This window comes from Epinephelus lanceolatus, chromosome 2 (assembly GCF_041903045.1).
Source record: "Epinephelus lanceolatus isolate andai-2023 chromosome 2, ASM4190304v1, whole genome shotgun sequence".
In the NCBI taxonomy this organism is placed as follows: Eukaryota; Metazoa; Chordata; class Actinopteri; order Perciformes; family Serranidae; genus Epinephelus; species Epinephelus lanceolatus.
The window spans coordinates 39,229,658-39,245,112 of NC_135735.1; the positions used below are offsets into that span (position 1 = coordinate 39,229,658).

General features: G+C 39.6%; 1 protein-coding gene across 1 annotated transcript in view; it reads right to left on the reverse strand.

Annotated features, from left to right (window-relative positions):
• Positions 1-15,455, reverse strand: part of LOC117254395 (synaptosomal-associated protein 25-A-like) — a 53,996-nt gene that overhangs the window by 19,188 nt on the left and 19,353 nt on the right. The window contains exons 2-3 of the mRNA XM_033622692.2: positions 9,310-9,416; positions 7,537-7,578 (exon numbers count right to left, since the gene is read on the reverse strand). Of these exons, the coding sequence (XP_033478583.1) occupies positions 7,537-7,578; positions 9,310-9,381 (114 nt within the window). The 5' untranslated portion in view covers positions 9,382-9,416. The remainder of the gene's footprint in view (positions 1-7,536; positions 7,579-9,309; positions 9,417-15,455) is intronic.

Here is a 15,455-nt window from a genome sequence, read left to right on the forward strand (position 1 = left end):
CAAAACAACAGCTTTGTGCTCTCCATGAGCCCGAGGCTTCCTCTGACAGATATTAAAAACCAAAGGCCGTTCAGTTCATGCATCAGCTATTTTGGATCAAAGTGTGCTCTGACCTTCTTGGAGCAGTGATAGATAGAGACCAGTGCTGGAGGCCAGCTAGACATGCCACTGATATTAGTATCAATCAAATGGACTGCGACAGAGATCTGCGAGTGGCCATCAGTGTGGACTTAACTTGTTGTTGGTCAATGTTTTCTCTGGAAACATCATGTAAGAGGGAGGAAAGCAGTATGTTTACAGGAGATTTGTGGACAAATAAATCCTAATTACATAATCCTCAGTCAGAAACTTCAGCAGAGCTAATGTTTACACATACATGTGCTTTAATACAGTTGAAAAACTGCTTGTTTATCCACCAGGAATCATAGGAAATCACACATATACAAGGGCAGACGTGTCTTCTGAACTACGGGACGGGATATCTGACCACGCCAACTGGCACAGCCTAAGGTAATGACATCACATCTTTCTGGACGCACACACACATGCACACAGACTACCAGGTCTTTTTTACACTTTGCTTTACAGTGAGTCACTGAGATTTTTTTTAATCGCTTCTCCCTAAATAATTTTCTGCCCAGGAAGTGAACATGGAAGGTGGTGACAACCTTTCAAGAGATTAATAGAGATGAATATTTTAAACCCATCTTTCTTTCTTTCTTTGTTCTTCAGCGCAGCAGCAGAGCTGACATAAAGCAGTCCTTTGATATGAGTTTTAATCACATTTAGTAGGTTTATAAGGAAGTAATGCTATCCTTCATTTTTTCTTAGTGTTCTGGCCTAAAACCTATAAATAAAGGTGTTACTGAAAGACTGAGAGTGGTGTCTGTATCAGTTACAATCCTTAAAGGAAACATAATCATTGCCACTTTGCTGTACATAAATGACTAACTAAAAGGCAATAAATCCAGAACGTAAATAAGATAATAGAAAAAAACGTAGTAAGAAAAGAGCAAAGAAAGAGGGCAAGATATCTGTTTAACATTAAGACAGAGTCGTCCTCTGTAGCCCGGCATTGATTATTCATTGAGATATCCACTCTGCTGTCTGCTGGAATCTATGCTAATTCATTCACTGTATTTTCAGGTGTTAATACCCTACAGACCTAGCTGTAAATATTTGATACCATTTCAGCACATAGATGCCCCTGAATCCTACACACTTGACCTTTGAATGTTTTTTCTCCCATGTAACAGCTGAGAAACACCTCAAGCAAGATTCCACTTTGAATGCAAATCCACAATATGATATGATACTTTTTCAAGACTCAGATGGTGAATAAATGACTTGCAAAGGTCAATATTTTTCCCATCGAGGTAACAGTGTAGTGGTTCCCTGAATGTAATATCACATCCATCTTGTGTAATGTATTCTCTGACTTCAGGCTTGGCGCTGCTCATCAAATCCAATGCCCACAGAGACATTGCATTTGGACTTGATGTCCTTCACAGACCACTGTCTACCTCTCTGTTTATCTTTCACACTCCCTTCATCTCATCTCTCCCTCCTATGTTCATCTCTATCTTACTCTCTTTTTTTCTAATTTCCATCCCTCTCAGCACGCTTTCTTCGCATTTCATTTTGAGCCACCGAGGAGTTTCTCATTTCTGCTCCCTGCCTGGTGTGAAGATAACAGTTTTATTAGAACTTCAATATCTCTGGATCTTTCTTGATAAAACCTTTTCAGAAAAATGTGCTGCCCTACAAAGTTCATTCATTACACCACATCTCTCCATTGCTGATACACTTCAGATACTATACCTGGGATTTATGCTGCTAATCCATAGATTTTGATATAGAACTGAAACATTTTTCTTAATAATGTAAATAGTTAATCAGTTAATAACACTTCAGTGAAAATTAAGGTTTTAATACTAGAGGTAGTAACCATGCCTGACCAGCTTATCATAGAGGGAACAAAACTAGTGCAACAAAATACATTGTAAAATATTACAAATTGTAAATAATAGTACTTAATTAAAACATAATATTATGTAAGATAATAGCCACCAGGAATACTTACTAATAATTAAAGTAATAAAAGTAATAATTTTACATTTTGGGAAATACCCTTATTAACTTTCTTGCCAAGAGTTTGATAAGAAGTTCACTACGCCAGTACTGCTGCAGTTTAGCTTAGGTAAGCTTAGCATCAAAACTGGTTACCAGGGGAAACAGCTAGCCTAGCTCTGTTTACACATAGCAAAATCTGGCAACAAGCTCCTCCATGAAGTAATTTAGTGGAGTTTTGTTGTTAGATCAAACACAACACATTCTCACTAACAACTCATCAAATGCTAGGTCAGAGGCCAATTGGCATCAAAATATGACACATTAGGTCATATTACAACAGTTTTGGATGTTTAGAGATGGCTTGTCAATTTCTGCTCGTTACATGAAGGTAAAAAACACTTCTACGTTTACTTTCTTGGCTTTAGGCAACTAAAGAACGCGGTTAGGTTTTGAGGAAACATCACGGTTTGGCTTCAAATAAGTACATTTGTGCTAATGTAATATAACATCACATGAAAAGTGTCACCAGCGTAGGATACTTAAAATATTAGCACACAATGTTGTTTTTAAAACAACTCAGTTGACTTTTGGTTTAACACTGGACATGAACAGTGAGCTTCCAGTTAAAGTCTCGAGTCTGTGTGACCCATCCACCTCTACTCCCACCCGCCCTTTGCAGATTTTCTTGCTCTTTATACTATGGTAGTTGCCCACAGTGTCAACAAATGCTGACGCCCAAGTCGTCTCATACTGATGCTAAAGGGTGCCTCTGTGTGTTCGTGTCTGACGTCATTGGGCCACTGACCAAGTGTTGGTATTTGAGGAGTTGGGAGAGTGACCAGGATGACAAACAAGGTATAACATGTTAATTAGTGAGCTTTAGAGGTGCTGCTGGTGGATTGCTACACAGCTAGCTAGACAGCTGTTTCCAGTTTTTGTGCTAAGCTAAGCTAACGGCTGCTGGCTCCAGCTACATAATAGAGGTCACGTCGCACACTGGTCCAGAGAATCCATTACAGGTCAAATTTAAATGAGACAAGGACACATTACATCACTCACTGTGAGTGTTTCTACAGTCTGACCACTAACTGACATCGTCAGACAATCTTTTGTTTGTGGACATTATGGTAACAAACAACATGCTTGTATTTCCAGGAAAGAATAGCCGTAAGTCTTTCATGGCTTTTATACATTTGTTGGATTTGAGGATAGTGAGATTAAAAAAAAAAAAAAAGTATTATATGTTGTATTATTGATACAATACAGCGACAGAGCAGTATCACTCTCACCACTCTAAACCTCAAAAGAAAATAAGGAATCCTGCCTTTATTATTTGTTATGTTATTAGTTTCAGATTTACCTCGTAATTTTGCATTTCTTATAAATTGATTTCACTGTGCTGCTCTCTCATGTAAGTTCATGCATTTCAAATGAGAATCCATGCATAATGATATTATGATACAGGTTCTGCACAGATCTTACAATTACATTCTTGGTATTAGGCTGATGAGCTTAACCAGAGAGACGTACTGAATACAAGAGTGGAAGAAGCTTTTATTTCTGAATAATTGAGATTATAACAAACAAAGAGTACAGAGGGGAACAGTCAGAGCTGCAGTAGTGTGGATCCTTAAAGGATCATGTAAAAGAAAAGCTGAGAGAGGGAAGGGTTGGCTTTATTCCACAGGGGCATGTTACCATCTTTTACTTTCTCTCCATTGTGTCTCTGTGATTTAAACATGGATATTTTAAGAGTGGATGTTAAATTATCCTTGCTTAGCACTTGAGATAGATATATTATAAAGTGTTACTATTATTATTTTCATTTCTAGTTATTGGTCAAACAAGCTAAAAATGTCAGAAACTATCAGCCAATTTACACTGAAGAGAGGAAAATGCTAATGTTATTCAGGCAAACATTATAGAGGAGAGGGTTTTTCAGAGCAACAAACAATGTTAGAAGCGATGAAAGCATTGATGAATTACTGACTTAAAAGCCCAGTTACTTTCTAATGTTGAAAATATGGAGTTTATATGCTTAAATTAGCATTTTGAGCCTTGCTAAAAGCTACAAAATTAACATCAAACAGCTGCCCAGAGTTTCTACACCCAAGTTTAAGTGGTATCAAACCGTCTAGTCTGTTTGTTTGCTTGTGTGAGTTACATGAAGTCTTTGATTATGAATGGTAAGTGGTGGTAATAATCAGCATATTGCATCAGCTTCACAGAGGAAGCTCAGGACAGCTTGAACTAAATGCCATCACTGCCCTTTAATATTTTTCTGTATACTGTCAGATCTGGACAGGCCTAGTCTTGTGTAGCCACAGTGTTGTGTCAGTGCTTAAGAAAGGGGAAAAACACTCTGACTTGTTTGTATTTCTCTTAACCAATCACAATCATACTGGGCAGCACTAAGCCCAGGATGCAGCGACAATGTCCTTGCAAAATAGTGTCGGGGAAGAACACACCACCTGACAGGACTAACTGTTAGCATGTTATTAGCAACATGGGGTTTTCCGAAGTGTGTTGATTTACTTTAAAAACAATTCACTGAAAAACAGGCGTGCTTTAGTGCGTGGTCCAAATCTTTGTCAAAACATGCTATTTTCAGCATGTAGGTTATTAACTCTGAGGCTGTTGTTTTTTTTTCCATAGCGAAGGCGATTTTGAGCCAATGTCATGCTTATAGCCACAGTCTACATCCGGTGAGTCAGACTAGGACAGACCTAAACAAGCAGGTATCACCCCACAGATATAAACGAGATCCCGGGGTGAGTGTGATCACTGCTCTGCCTGCTTTCCACTTATTCAATTAGTGTAAGCTTCACCATAAGCCCTTTTAACATAGGATGTATTAGCACATGCTCACAGTTTACTGGAAGGAAAGGTTCACTGTATGGTCAGAAACAAAATCACTTTCAGACTTGGTTTTCATTTTGTTTATTAGACAGTAAAATTAGGGTCACAACCATAAATGTTCTCTTTTCTAATTTCTTGAAACGGCGTGGCATTACAGCCTCCGCTTTGTTGCTCTTCTGCATGTAAAATACCACTGGCAACATATGGAGCCATTAAAACTGATGACTGAAAGTTACTCTGTCACATGATTATTTTTTACCTTCTACACTAAAAATATAAATCAGACCATCAGCTCAAATAAACCCAGATCAAGGTTTTATATCTAATGTATTGACAAAGAGTCATGTTGAGCCTCATCCATAATCTATGATGCCCTATTGCTGTTGCAGTCTATATTGAGCCTATTTCTCTGGGGAGATACTAAGTGAGAAGGATAAAGAGCATGTTGTCAGCGAGGTACAGTAGGTAAAGAGAAGCCAAAACATGACACAGTCGCTGTTTGTCTCTGTGTCTCTAACTGGTTCCAGCTCAAGAACTACCATGTGGGAGCACCACATGAAGCACACTCTGTACTAACAAACCACGTGACATCTTCAAATCAGAGACTAACAGTCGAAACGAACAAATGGCATTCCCTTGGCATTATCTTCAAAAGGGCAAATATTCAGCTACTGCCAGTGAAAAGGCTTGTCTGTGGAGCAGGCCACTGTTTAGGTCAGCCTCAGGTCTCACTCTGTCCCTCACGGCTTTGTCTCATTAAGACATGGTGGCTAGTCCAGGGGTTAGCGCAGGGCCATGTCTCTGAAGCCAGCAGCAGGAACTAGAAGCCCGACACAAGCTCGTGGCAGTCTAATGCCAGTAAAACAGCAAAATCAACAGCTTGGAACAGCTTGGAAATATTTCTTTCAAGGACTGAGTACAAAGGCAAACAATATGAAGAACTCCCTTTCCTCATATATGCAGATAAGCATCTTAGCCTATAGGAGAGTATCACATGCAGTGATGTCCTTAATAAAACAGAGTGCACAAAGTCTTCAGCATGTCCCTGCAGAGTACTTCCATTTTAGACACCTGGCTGTTTAAATCACCGTTAAGGCCCTGCAGATGGTCACTGTAAACAGCGCACTGGATCTAAGCTTCAATGTCAATAGAGCTCTAAGGACTTAAGGTTTTAAACCATAACAATGTAAACAGTATGTCAAATGCATGTGCAACATTTCTTGTTATTCAATGAATAAATGCAACACCCATATCATAATGTATAATTTAATATCATCTGGGATTTGGTTCTTGTAATATCAACACATATTAAATTAAATGTTGACTTTACCTGGTCTTCTTTCTCAGCTTCTACTAGTGCCATTTCGATAAAATGACCAGATCCAACCAGGGCTACAGGCAATATATCGTTATGACATCGATATACTGATATGAGACTAGATATTGTCTTCCGGATATATTGTCTTTTCCTCGTTTTAAAAGCTGCATTACAGTCAAGTGATGTAATTTTCTGAACTTACCAGACTGTTCTAGCTGCTCTACCATTCGCCTTTACTCACTTGGTCATTATATCCACACTATCAATGATTGTTTATCAAAAATCTCACTGTGTAAATACTTTGTAAAAGCACCCTTCGATATCGTTGCAATATCCATTTCAGGTATTTGATCAAAAATATTGTGATACTTGATTTTCTTCATACTGCCAGGAACCTACATCACGCTACTTGTTTGGTCATCATATTCTGCTGCTTCCTAAAGCACCAATAGTGCTGTCCCCACATTATATCACTGTATATCAATACATAACTACAATATTTGTCTTAAAATATGACATTATTTGAGTTTTATCTGCATAACCCAGTGCTATTTACCAATCTGGAGAGTTAGGTCGATTTAATGGTTTGTAGAAACAGTACTGTATCATGACATATATTGCAATCATGATTTCAAATTATACATTCTGTAATATGAGATTTCATCTGCCCACTCCTAATGTGTAACCATGTGTTGCTGTCATTTTATTGGTCTGCTCCTCTACCTATGAAATGTTTGCTGGGCCTTACTGTCTGAAGGCCCAGCTTGTTCATATGTTAACTCAAACTAAATGCACTCAGATATGTTCTTCAGCTGATCTTACTAACCTCTGTGGGTTGTTTGGTGAGGATGAAGCACAATGAACTGACATGTTCATCTGATGCTTAAAGTTTCTATGTCACCTTTTAAATCCCTGTTACTGAATCTGCTGAGACTGTTCCTTCTCTTCAAGAGTGTTGAGGTTGAAGATGCCGGCCGACAGTTTAATATACCTAGTGCTAAATAAGTGATCCATACGCTGAGTGAGCAGGTGTATACAAGTGAAACTTTGGTTCCTTACCTACAATTTACCTCCAACATAAAGATGAAGTAAAGTTCAGGAGCAAATTTAAACCATATATTGAGAAAAAAAACTCTCAAGATCCTCTACAGCCAACCTATGGTCTGTCTTTGTTCCTTAGTTTGAGACAGGTAATACATAAAAACCCCAAGACAAATCGCTGTTGATCAGGCCTATTCCCTGTCTGTTGTGACTGGTCATGTGATGTGTGTCATCAGTTGACTCACCTCCTCAACCAGAGCCAGCATACGCCGAGTGCTCTCGAGAGACTGTGGGGACAGAAAGAGGGGGCAAATAATTACTTGAGAGTTCACAAGAGAGCGAATACAGACAGCCAGGATATCACCGTTAAAAAGTATCATTGATGTATCTAAGTGTGTTACGATAGAATATTGAGGGTTTCAGAAACACATTTGGAAGGTGAACAAAGGAGAAGAAAAGTCTGCGAATAATCAAATGCGCAGACAGACAAATTACTGATACTCAGTCATATAATTAGCCTTGATTATTCCTCTCCTCTCCTCTCCTCTCCTCTCCTCTCCTCTCCTCTCATCCAAGGATTAATTATCTGATTTCTACCTTTTGTTTGCTAACTTTCCACCCTCTGCAGGATCCCTCCTATTGTCATCCATTTCTTAAACCAAACACTTTTTCATACCTAATCCTCATTTCACTCTCCCCCTGTATTATCTCCATCCATCCCTGCCTTCCTTATTTCTCCCTTCCTTCCCTCCCATCACATCCATGGAGCCTCTTGGCCTTGCATTATCTCCTCATGAATGTTTAATAAGGCCATTTGAGCTGCTCTATTATTCTGCTGCACAGAATTATCTGCTCTTCCTGAGCTCCTCTCAACTCATTAAAAAGGCCAAAGTTCTCTCTTCCCCAAAAAAAGCACAGTCTTGATGAAAGAGACTTGGAGAACAAATTGCTAAAACAAGGGAGGGTCACATTTAAGCAGCTGCGTCTGTCAGCCTGCAAGGCTCTGGAGCTACATTTGTGTCCTCATGAGAACCGGAAATCATTGTCATGTAATAGAACAAAATCAGTTTTGGCTGCCGCATTGAGATCCTCACAAGTTTTTGTTTTTATGCTTTTTCTTGTGTTTAGTTAAGTCATATACTAGTGCACAGTTACTTTTTTTGGACGAAAGTAGATAATGGAATGGAAACTGAATTGTGGGTTTTTAGCTGTGATATTAGATGCAAATGTTTATGACAACACAATCTCACTCCGACCTCGTCACATATTGATGTTTGGTCATGGACTTTCCACATCCAGATATGACGTGCAAGGTACCCTGGGTATGTTGGTTGTTCACGTTCTGGGATACCTTGTCGAGTTATTCCTGTTAGGTGTATTGTTTTCCTTTAAAATACACTTCCGTTGTCACAGGAAGTTTACCCTTAACATACTGTCATACTTTCTATAGAGAGGATGTTTGCATTTGCCTTCCCCTTTTAAGCCAAGTAACTGTGACCACATCTATCTTCATCTGACTGAAGACTGGTGCCCCAGCAAAGAGCAGAAAATAAATGAAAATACAGATGATGATGTGTCCCACATTATGATGAACACAACACTTTTTCTTATTGAGATTACTGTAATAATTAAAATCTAGTGCAATTTAAAGAGCCTACATAACAAGCAATACCTGAGGATATTACAATAGGTTTTGTTAAATGTGATGAGTGTTACTGGGGTGTTCAATTACAAACTAGAAAACAAATTAAAGCTTGTTGATTTATAAGTCAGACTTAAAACTCTAGCAGCCACCTCAGCAGCTAATGCAGGAGGATCTTATGGGATCCCACTGGACTGAACCACTCACTGTTTTTTGCAGACAAAACCCCACATTAACTCATATTTACTTAAAATATTATGTGATGCATTATCATTGTTTTCAATATTAGAGCAGACAACTGTGTTTGTGTGTGTGGGTGAGTACGTGAGCATGTTTATGCAGGTGTACACAAGTGTCCATGTGTGTTCTACTGTACCTCATCGGCTATCTGGTCTGCACGCGTCTGCAGGTCGGCCAGCTCATTGCGCATGTCTGATTCGTCGGCCATGATGACTGTTAAACTTCGACCTCAAACAAGGAAGACTGGGGAGAGAGACAGAGAGAGGGAGGTTAGTGCACCAATGACACTACAACATAAAGCTGTGTGACAGATGTTTGTACAGCATGTGACCTGGAGTGCGAGGAAAGAATCACAACATTTTAGAGCATTAGTTGGTGCTGAGTACGAAAACAGCCCTGCACTAAAACAACACACAGGGCTGTGCTGGTGTGGCTTTGTTGCTTCAGCTACTAGTAAGACATGATGTACAATTCAGGAAGTCCAGCTTGAGTAACAGATCTTTTTCATGCAGAGCTCAAGCACAGCTCTGATCCTTCGTTATATACCGGCTGCTTGTGATGACGTGAGGTCACAAACAAATGACAAAATATTCATAATTATCTTTTTGATTTCATGGCATTTTCTGTCCTAATCTGTGTTCAGATTCATCTCCAGGTTGAAGAGGTTGTTCTGTAACAGCAAGGTCAAAGGTTCAATCACTCTTGGTAGCAGCTATGGTCGATGTGTCCTTCAGCAAAACAGTGAAGAGCTTTTTACACCAGACTTGACCCTTTTCTGAAACCTGAAGTTAACACTTGAAAAAGCACCATTACACACTCACTAGAACTGCTTTGTGTTGGGCAGAAAATATGGCTCAATGCAGGTAAAGTTCTCTGATACCCCTTTTCCACAGAACTGGTTCCATTCTGGTTTGTGCACCTCGTTTTTAACCGTTTGGAACACAACCAAAAATAAACTGGTTCGCAACCCGGGAAGTTGGTCCCCAGCTGGAACCAAAGAATGGCAGGTTTTCCTTGACCTGGGGCCGTACTCACAAGCATTCTGAGAACACTCTCAGAGAGCTCCTATCTTAGCCTAAAAAAATAGCAAGGAGTCCTAGCTTAGGAGTGACTTAGGAATATTCCAAGAGCAGCTCTGAGCAAGGAAGGGACGGAAACTTTACTTTAGTGAGGAGGTGTGGTTAACTCGTTGCTAGGTATGATGCATTCTTTTAACAGATGTGATTGGTTGCCCTTTTGTGAGCCTGCAAGGTGTGGACACAAAATGGAAATGAAATTAACTGCATCACAATATAAGACTTACAGTGTTGTCATTGTTAGTGTGATCACTCTGCTGATGGAAGATTGAGACACAAAGAAATCCAATTTTCCAATTGCCAAATATCTTGTGTCGTGATCATTTTATTGCAGGTGTTTTATTGTTTTTGTGTTGGATGGAAGACATGAGTGCATCTCTAATGAGATTGATCACAAATATTATCCCTGACCAATCTAATATGTGGCATTTATACACTCACTGTCAATCGGCCTTTGGAGAATATTTCATCTTCCCTTCTTGTCTTTCTGTCATTCTCTCCTCTTCCAAGAAACTCTTAAGCCTCTTAAAAGTCCTCTGTCCTACTCCTAACAGTATTTCACCTCAGGTGCTCTCTCAGGGGCTGAAATGCTTTGTGAAAACTTTTATCTTTACCTGGACCTTGTCTTAACTTTCAGGGGAAATTTTTTATAAACTGTCATAACTTTAGGAATTTTCTTAGAATTTGTCATTAGGAGCAACTCTTTGTGCGAGGGAGCTTTGTAAATACAGACCTTGAAATGTGAACTGTGACAATATCAGTGGGTGTTTCGCATTTTATAAGTTGGAAAGAAAGGATGGAGTCTTGCACAAAACATTGCTCTATATCTTCTTATCATTCGTAGTTGGTTGGTTTTTGGATATGACAAACATCTGTAGTCTGTAACAGAACAAAAGCTCAAAGGTAATCAATGCCATCAGCCATCTTGTTACTACTGTTTACTTCCATTGTGCTTTGTACAATGCTTTCAGTTGATAAACCATCCTTGATTGTAATAGTTCTAACTGGTGGGAAAGCAGGCTGGTTGCTAGGTAGTCCCAAGGTTCCAAGAATCCTGAACTGAACCAGTTTAAAACCAGAGCTAAATTAGTGGGAAAGGGGTACGAGTTCCTTCAAAGATTCCTGGACAAGTTCCTGCAGCCAAACCTGGTTGATACTCGGGTGTGAAAACCTTTGTCATACCTGCTCAGTCACTGTCAACAGCACAAAAAAGACCATCAACACAAGAGATGGAACAATGTTTTCAGATTTTGAGATACAAAAGGGCACCAGAGTCGCTGACTGAGCCAAGGTACAGGGCAAAAGTCTTACCTCATGAGCACCAGTGATGCATAATTTAATGTTTAAAACACTGTGGGTAAATAGGTTCTGCTTTCGTTTACAACCGCAGTCATGCATGCAATCAACCATGTGCACCCAAAAACACACTGTCCATTGGAGAAAGATCACTGCTGCTACACACACCCTGAGCTCAAAACTCCGCCTTGCTGACCCTGAGGGATCAACAGTGAATCAAGATGAACAAGACAGGAGCTCCATCACTCTAATGCTTTGAAGAAAAAGTATCAGGACAGAGACAGGGCTCTATTTTTGTTCCTCTGACGCGCTCCCAGACAGTATTTCATATAGCCACACACGGTAGGGCTGGAGGTATGGTCCATGAAAAATGTATGTGGCTGTAACTCTGCAGCCTGACAGACCTACATGCTGCTGCTGCTGCTGCTGCCGGTTGGGACGAAGGAGACGAAGGGAACCACCCTTCATTCCTTCTCTCCTTCCCTCTGCCACTGTTTCTCTGAACAATTAAGCCTTTAACGAGGCATATAATCTGATCCAGCCCAATCAGATATTTGTACAGTTAATGCGTTTTTGTTTCTATTGCACAAATCATATTGAAGAGCTTTGTTCTAATGTGGCTTGTCGCTAATATAAATTTAACCACCCAGCAGCTTTCAGCTCTGGGATCATTAAAGCTTTATGTAATTTAATCTACTGCAATATACAGTGCAGCGATGGGACCAAGGGAACGCTGACTTTTGGACTCAATTAGGTGCTGTGGCTGCAGGAGACTGTCAGTTTGATTAATTTGCCATGGCAAAATATCATTTCCAAACTTAGGTTTCCATGGATGAAAATGGAACATTTTTGTTCTATAAAAACAATATACTTTAAAGGGGAACTATAGTGCTCATTTTATGGTTCACACTTGTATTTTGGGTCTCTACTAGAACATGTTTACATGCTTGAATGTTCAAAAAGCACTTTATTTTCCTTGTACTGTCTGTGCTGGAACACCTGTATTCACCAAATGTCTGAAACGCTCCGTTTTAGCGCCCGTCTCTTTCAAACCCCCTCCTGAAAAAGCCCAGTCTGCTCTGATTGGTCAATGTTTGCGGGTCTTTCATATCTGTGCTGTGTCTCTGCATCATCATTGCAGGTGGGGAATGACTGTAACTGATTATAGCGGCATTTTTTACCATAAAAAATCTTCCAAATTGAATATGTTCCAGCAGGAATATGATCCAAAATCAGAGAGAATACCACATCAGCAACCGAGATCACACGTTACCCTGACACTGACATGTCGTAACACGTAGCAGTGAAGGCTACGTGATGTAAACATTTGCAGTAGTGTTCCTGGAGCAAATGACCGTATGAAGAATTAGCTCATAAGCTGGCATTGGTTTGTCTCAAAAGTAGGAAAAATCATTGTAAACAGACGATTCAGAACAGTCTGAAGCCTACAGTTTTTGCTCACAGGGATTACTTTAACATACGTTCACCTCACTAGTCAAAACTTTGACCATTTTTTATATGAGCACCTGACATTGGAATATATATAGTATATGACAGAAAATAAGGAAAAGCATAATAGCTCCCCTTGTTCAGGCTCCATGCAAGTGTTTAAAGCCATTGATGATATTTAAGCCTTCCTTTGACACTGTAAAAAATGCTGTTGATGTACCAGATTTTGGGACCTAAAGCATTCTGCTCAAGCCCAAGGAATCCATCAATCCATCACTGTGACAAGGTCTCTGAGGTGAGTGGACACAAGGTCAGTCACAGCTGGATGTTTGATAAAGTATCTCCTTGTTCTGCCCTGCCCTCTGTCTGTCTGCCTCTGCCTCCATCCCGCCGGAGTCGTCAGGGCGGTTAATAATTGAACATGTGCCGGGAAAAGAGATGGAGGGAAAAAAAGACAGCCTTTTCAAAGTGCCGCTCTCCTTCTTTTATGCCCTCCTCTCTCTCTTTATGTGTGTGTGTGTGTGTGTGTGTGTTTTTGTCTGCTATGCCTGCTGCACAGTTGCACTTTAAAATATTTATGTTGACATTTTACATTTTAGCCATTTGGCTGACGCTGTGATCCAGAGCTCCTTACAATGGAGGGCAACAGCAGAATAAGCTTCAGTTCATAGATCAGCTACGTTACAGGTGAAGCACACAGAGGAGGCGAGGCTTTGAGTTATAGAAGAGAAAAACTGGACAGAGAAACGCACCATGAGCTGAAAACACATCTACCAATCACCAGCCAAATTTCTTTTTTAAGTTGAAAAGAACCACTGAAGATCAGTAAAACTTTGATCATGTCAGATCACACACTGTCTAAACACAGTATCAATTCATTTGTGGAAATGCGTTAATTTATTCAGGTTATTATTGGACCTCTCTTCTCCATTTTAGGAAGTGGATACGAAGTTTCGAAATGGCAACAAACCAAGATGGATCATATCCATTGCCATACTGAAATCATGCCCACTTGTTGACAGCATTCCCAGGGTCTTGTTGTCAGTGGCAACGGTATTGATAATCCACCAATGCATCTGCACTCTTTGTGTACTGAGATGAAACATGTCACAGTACATTAACAAACCTTTAACACCAGCAAAAATAACCAAACTGACTATGAGTAAATAGTGTTGCATCTCACTCAGTCTGTAACATTCAGACCTGAGCTCTCGCACACTCCTCACTGTATTAATCTTCACGGTGTAATGTTCTGCTATTATTGATCAGTCATTGATTGCTTATTTCTTTGCAGTGGAGCCGCTTCCTGTCAACACACACATACAGCACAGCTCTGTCGTCATGTTTCCTCTTATATTGACTGTGAGCACTCTTCTCTCGTTGTCTGTGTCACTCATTTCCTGGTCTCAACATTATAATAAAATGATCTTTTAACCAATTTGTTTTCTTTTCACTTCGTAAATAACAAAAATCCAATCAAATCACATTTATTTGTCACATACACAATCATACAGAGTAAAATGTGTAGTGAGACTCCAAATGTTCTTAACATACATCTTATTCAAAATTAAGCATTTTACCACACACAATGCCTGTTCTGGTATTGTTGGTGATGCTATTTGGTCTTTATGGTGCAATTTTGCTTGTATGCTCACTGAGTATAAAAATTGTGTGCTCCCATCACGTGTTCCTGATAATCATCGGTCACCTTAAATCATCCAATCTCACCCATCAATATTCTGCTCACCCCATATACGCGCCCTTCATCTCTGTCACTACTTCCCATAACACTCTCACTTTGAGTTAAGCTTTGTTCTGATAAACCACAGATTTACTCCACTGAACATGCGTCTAGCACTCTTGTTGGACTCACAATCATCAGATCAGTTTTACTACAACAAATCAGATTGATCAGCTCTTATAGCTTGGCCCTAAATCCATACTATATTCTAAATCCAAGCAGTTTTTGAGGCTGTGATGTTTTTACACTGGACGAGTGAGGAAAATAAGTACACTCAAAACAGCCTGTACTGACAAACCCTTGATTTGAGTGTGCTGTTGATGGACGCTATTCTACCTCACTGCAATGCACGAAGCTGCTTACAGCTGAAAGAAACTGTAACAAATTATGGATGTTGGTGAAACAGCTCCAGGGACATGTCAGAAAACACAACAACAGAAATTAAATCCTTAGAAAAACATTCTGATGTCCATATGTGAAGTCTAATTAGCAGTGATGTTCTATTTCAGTACAAAATGGTTAAGTGTTTTAATCTTTTTCTATACTTACTGCCAAACCAGTGCTAAGATGATGGTAAGTAGTGCTTACTATATAGAATTAGTATGAGGTATGGATTACCATAATCCCCTTCTTAGTGAAGTATCCTAACATTTGCTAAAAAAAAAAAAAAAAAAAAAAAAATTCTTCCTCTAGGAACCATGACTGTCTGTGTCCAGTTAC